The sequence below is a fragment of the Scardinius erythrophthalmus genome (assembly GCF_964197995.2).
Source record: "Scardinius erythrophthalmus genome assembly, chromosome: 21".
Classification (NCBI taxonomy): Eukaryota; Metazoa; Chordata; class Actinopteri; order Cypriniformes; family Leuciscidae; genus Scardinius; species Scardinius erythrophthalmus.
Window position 1 is genome coordinate 6,517,170 of NC_138241.1, and position 4,744 is coordinate 6,521,913.

The 4,744-nt window shown below is 39.6% G+C and overlaps 1 protein-coding gene across 1 annotated transcript; it reads right to left on the reverse strand.

The window, feature by feature from the left end:
• LOC308681522 (NLR family CARD domain-containing protein 3-like) lies at positions 1 to 4,249 on the reverse strand (the record flags this gene model as incomplete). Its single annotated transcript, XM_081350508.1, has 5 exons — positions 2,463 to 4,249; positions 2,018 to 2,188; positions 1,647 to 1,808; positions 652 to 698; positions 1 to 542 (listed from the first exon to the last, which is right to left on the reverse strand). The coding sequence occupies exons 1-5, from the start codon at positions 4,220 to 4,222 to the stop codon at positions 1 to 3; spliced, it is 2,682 nt and encodes an 893-aa protein (XP_081206634.1). The 5' UTR covers positions 4,223 to 4,249.
• Between the last annotated feature and the right edge of the window lie 495 nt (positions 4,250 to 4,744).

Here is a 4,744-nt window from a genome sequence, read left to right on the forward strand (position 1 = left end):
TTAAATCTCACACAGAGACACTGAACTACCAGAATAAACCCCAAATCCAGCATAGAGGGGTTCAGTGAATGTGCTGTTAAAACTATGTAAGTGCGAGAGTGTGTGTGTGTCAGAGACGCTGTAGAAGGACAGAGTGCCGGCCGACCAGTTCAGATACACTCCTACTCTGTTAGAATGATGTGAAGGGACAGGTATTAATGTGATCTTATCATTGTGTTTGACAGTGAAACCATCATAAGTTTCAGCACAGTTCAGACTCCAGGACTTTTCATTGTATCCAAACACACAGCCAATGGTCAATCCTTTCCTGTTGATTCCTTTATTTGTCACTGATACATAAACCTCTCTCCCGCTCCATTCAGCCTCCCAGTAACAGCGTCCAGACAGACCCTCTCTACACAGAACCTGATTACACTTATTAAATCTCTCTGGGTGATCAGGATACGACTGCTTCTCTTCCACATGTGTCACTTTCCTGTTCCTCTGAGACAGAGCGAGATGAGTGTTTACAGTGTTTAAATCCAGTGTGAGATCACATGCATCTGAAAACAAGGAGAGATTATAACATTTATAATACAAAACCCCCACAGCAATTAAGGTGTGTGTGTGTGTGTGTGTGTGTGTGTGTGTGTGTGTGTGTGTGTGTGTTACATTTCTGTTGTCCTTTTGTAATCCTGAACTGTCCACCATGATCCACACTATAAAAAAACAGGAGAATGAAGATTTTAATCACTAAATACTCATGTTACATTTTATTATAAATAAATATAAAATAAAATAAAAAAGAAAATAAAAATGTGAATTTTTTAATTACAAACGTGAAAACTAAATATTTTGGTTTAAAATGAACATGTGAATGATGACTTTTAGCCACGGCTTCACTACATCCTTTCATTTCATTTGTGCAAGTGTTTTAATCAATAATTGATATTCATCTACTAACTGCAGAAATTTCTTCCTGTTGAGCTGATCTGCTTTATTCAGTATCATGAGGTCAAACATCATTTCTTTTGATTTAGAAAGTGATCTCTGAATCTGTATCTTGGATCTGTTTAGAATAGCAGCAACCTTTGAATTGATGTTTTGGGATCAGAGACTTGAGTCAATTTATCAGGCTCTGTTATTATGGGTCACAAGCAGTTGTTGAGCTGAATCAAGATCTGTTTCAGAGTTCAAGACACGTCCTTATTTTCCTGTGCAGTATGTATGTGTATATGTGTGCTGTATCCAAGAATGAGTTTTCAGTGACATTATAGACCTTTTGTAGCCCTCTCCCTTTTCAGCACTGCGCTCATTGTGTTCTGTCTTCTGGTTTGTATTTTCACAGCATGAAGGTAATATCTTACTGATTAATGAATGAAATGTTCATTTAAAATCTTCCCGTTCTACTGACATTTGTTATGACATCTGCTTCAAACATTACAATGCTCATGATGACTTTAGTTAACTCTACAATAAATAAATCCACTTCACCAGCTAATTACTCTTCGACAGCGATGCCATAGAAATATACAGAGCTACTTCTAAAATGGAAGTTCAAAGACAAAATTTTAAAGATGCTTGCGTGCTTGTTTCTCTGGCACATAATATCTATAGCACGCACATGTCCAAACACAGGACGGGATGACTGGAAGAATTAAACATACTTGAGTTTATCCAGTCTATAGTTTGGATCAGAGAGCAGCTTGACCAATGATTGTCCTGGGTGATTGTAGCTCAGATCCAGCTCTCTCAGGTGTGAAGGGTTTGAACTCAGAGATGAAGCCAGAAAACAACAGCCTTCCTCTGTCACCATACAGCCAGATAATCTACACACACACACACACACACACACACACACACACACACACACACACACACACACACACACACACACACACACACACACACACACACACACACACACACACACACACACACACACACACACACACACATTACATTTTATGGCACTGGAGATCATCTAAAACTGATTCACACACAGGAGTGGTCAGATTCTTGTAACTGTTTTTCTTACCTCAGTATGTGAAGTTGACAATGTGGACTCTTCAGTCCATCAGAGAGCAGCTTCACTCCTGAATCCTGCAGGTCATTGTTACTTAGGTCCAGTTCTCTCAGTGAGTTTGATGATTGTAGAGATGAAGACAAACTTTCACAGCACTGATCAGTGAAATTACAGTCAGCAAGACTATAAACCAGAAATAAAAATGGTTCAATAAAGAGGAGATGGTTGTTTAAAATATCTGTTTTCTGTTCAAATCTTTCCACTGCGTGAAAAGCACCCAAGGCCTGTAATGGATTGCAACACTGATTTTCAAAGTACAAGGTATGAAAAATCTTTTATTCTTTTTAAATCAAAACAAGAGAGAGGTGAAAAATATGATTTGACAGAGGAATTGTACTGTATTATTACAAATCAGACACATTCAGTTTAATCTCCAATCACATAAATTAATACTCACAGAGCTTTTCTGAAGTTCAGCACAGCTGGTATCAGTCTCCTTCTACCCTCATCTGATGTGCTGTATTTCTTCAGATCAAACTCATCCAGCACCTGATCTGATATCTGAAGCATGTAGGCTAATGTGGAGCAGTGAGACGGAGAGAGTCGATTCACTGAGTGATTTTCTGATTTCAGAAACTGCTGAATCTCTCTGTACAGAGTCTGATCCTTCATTTCCAGCAGACAGAGGAACATATTGATGCTTCTGTCCGCTGAGAGACAATCATCATCCTTAATTTTGTTATTAATGTAATGTGTGATTTTCATGATGGTCTCCGATTTGTTCACTGTGTGTGTCAGAAGATCCTCTAAGAGTCTCTGATTGGACTCCAATGAGATGCCCAGTAGGAATCGCAGGAAAATATCCAGGTGTCCATTTTCACTCTGTAAGGATTCAGAAACTGCTACTTTTAATAACTCATACAAAGAGTTTATCCGACTGTAGCGCTGATATCTTTTCTTCAGAAACGACTGCAGTGATTTCTTATTCTTGAAAAAATGGCAGTAAAACAGATATAAAGCAGCTAGAAACTCCTGAAAGCTCAGATGAATCAAGCAGTAGACTTTCCTCTGATGAATCACAGATTCCTCCTTGAAGATCTCAGTGCAAATCCCAGAATACACTGAGGCGTCAGTGACATCTATGCCACTCTCAATCAGGTCCTCCTCATAGAATATCACATTGTCCTTCATCATCTGTTTGAACGCCAGTTCAGCAAGTTTCATAATCATGTCTCTATTGGACTTCAGGAGATCCTCTGGATTTCTCTCATCGTACTTCTGATTCCTCATGTTGATCTGAGTCAGCAGAAAGTGGATGTACATTTCAGTCAGAGTTTGAGGGATTTCTGCACTTTCATCTTGTTTCAGGATGTTTTGAAGCACAGTGGCAGAGATCCAGCAGAAGATGGGTATGTGACACATGATGTGTAGGCTTCTTGACCTGCTAATGTGGGAGATGATTCTGCTGGCTTGATGCTCGTCACTGATTCTCTTCCTGAAATATTCCTCCTTCTGAGGGTCATTAAATCCCTGAATTTCTGTCAGAAGGTTGATGTATTTTGAGGGGATCTGATTGGCTGCTGCTGGTCTGGAGGTGATCCAGATGAGAGCAGAGGGAAGCAGCTCTCCTCTGATGAGGTTTGACATCAACACACCCACTGATGAAGACTCATTCACATCACAAACTTTCTCATCATCTGTGAACATCAGTGTAATGCTGCTTTCATCCAGACCATCACAGATAAACACAACTTTACACTCCTCATAAATCTTTGAGTCTAGATCTTGAAGTTCAGGATGAAAGTCCAGCAGAAGTCTGTGAAGACTGTACTGGTGATCTTTAATCAAGTTCAGCTCTCGAAATGGAAGCACAAACATGAAATCTACATCTTGATTGGCTTTTCCCTCAGTCCAGTCCAGAATGAACTTCTGCACAGAGACAGTTTTTCCAATTCCAGCGATGCCTTTAGTAAGAACAGTCTTGATTTTGTCTTTCTCCCAACATCCTGGTTGATGTAAGGGGTTAAAGATGTCATTGCAGAAGATTGCAGTGCCTTGTGTTCTAGCTGTCTTCTCCATCTGCAAAACCTCATGTTCTTCATTCACCCCTTCACTCTCTCCCTCTATGATGTAGAGCTGTGTGTAGATCCTGTTCAGGAGGGTTTGATTCTCTTGTAGTTTTGTTCCCTCAAATAATCTCTCATACTTGTTCTTCATGCTGGCTTTGTGTCGTTCTTTGACTCTCTGCCTGATGAAGGCCTGACAGTCAGAGTCAGTGCAGGTCACTGATCTGTTCACATCATCTCTCATTACTCTTCAGAAACAGAGAGATCAAATGAGACAAAAACTGACTGTAAAAAAACATCAAGATCTATAAAAGCATTTACATATGTTTTCAGCACACCAAACTCTAAGATACAATTTGATCCTACACTCATACACACAGGGTTTTAACACCCACCAACCCGCATAATATGGGTGAAAATCCACAGTGGCAGGTAACGCATATCAACACACTAGCCAATTTGGTGGGTTATGATTCTATCACTTTTTCCATGGCATTGGTTTCAGAACCCTTCCCTAAAAGGAGCCTGAAACATTAGCAAAGCAAAGCGTAAGGGCCGCACACAGAGAGTCTTTAAAATTCAAACACATTTGTTTTCTTTGGCCATACTCACTAATTGAAGATTCACAATTTTTTTAATTCAAAATTCAAGATCTTGATGTCCTCTTGAAATG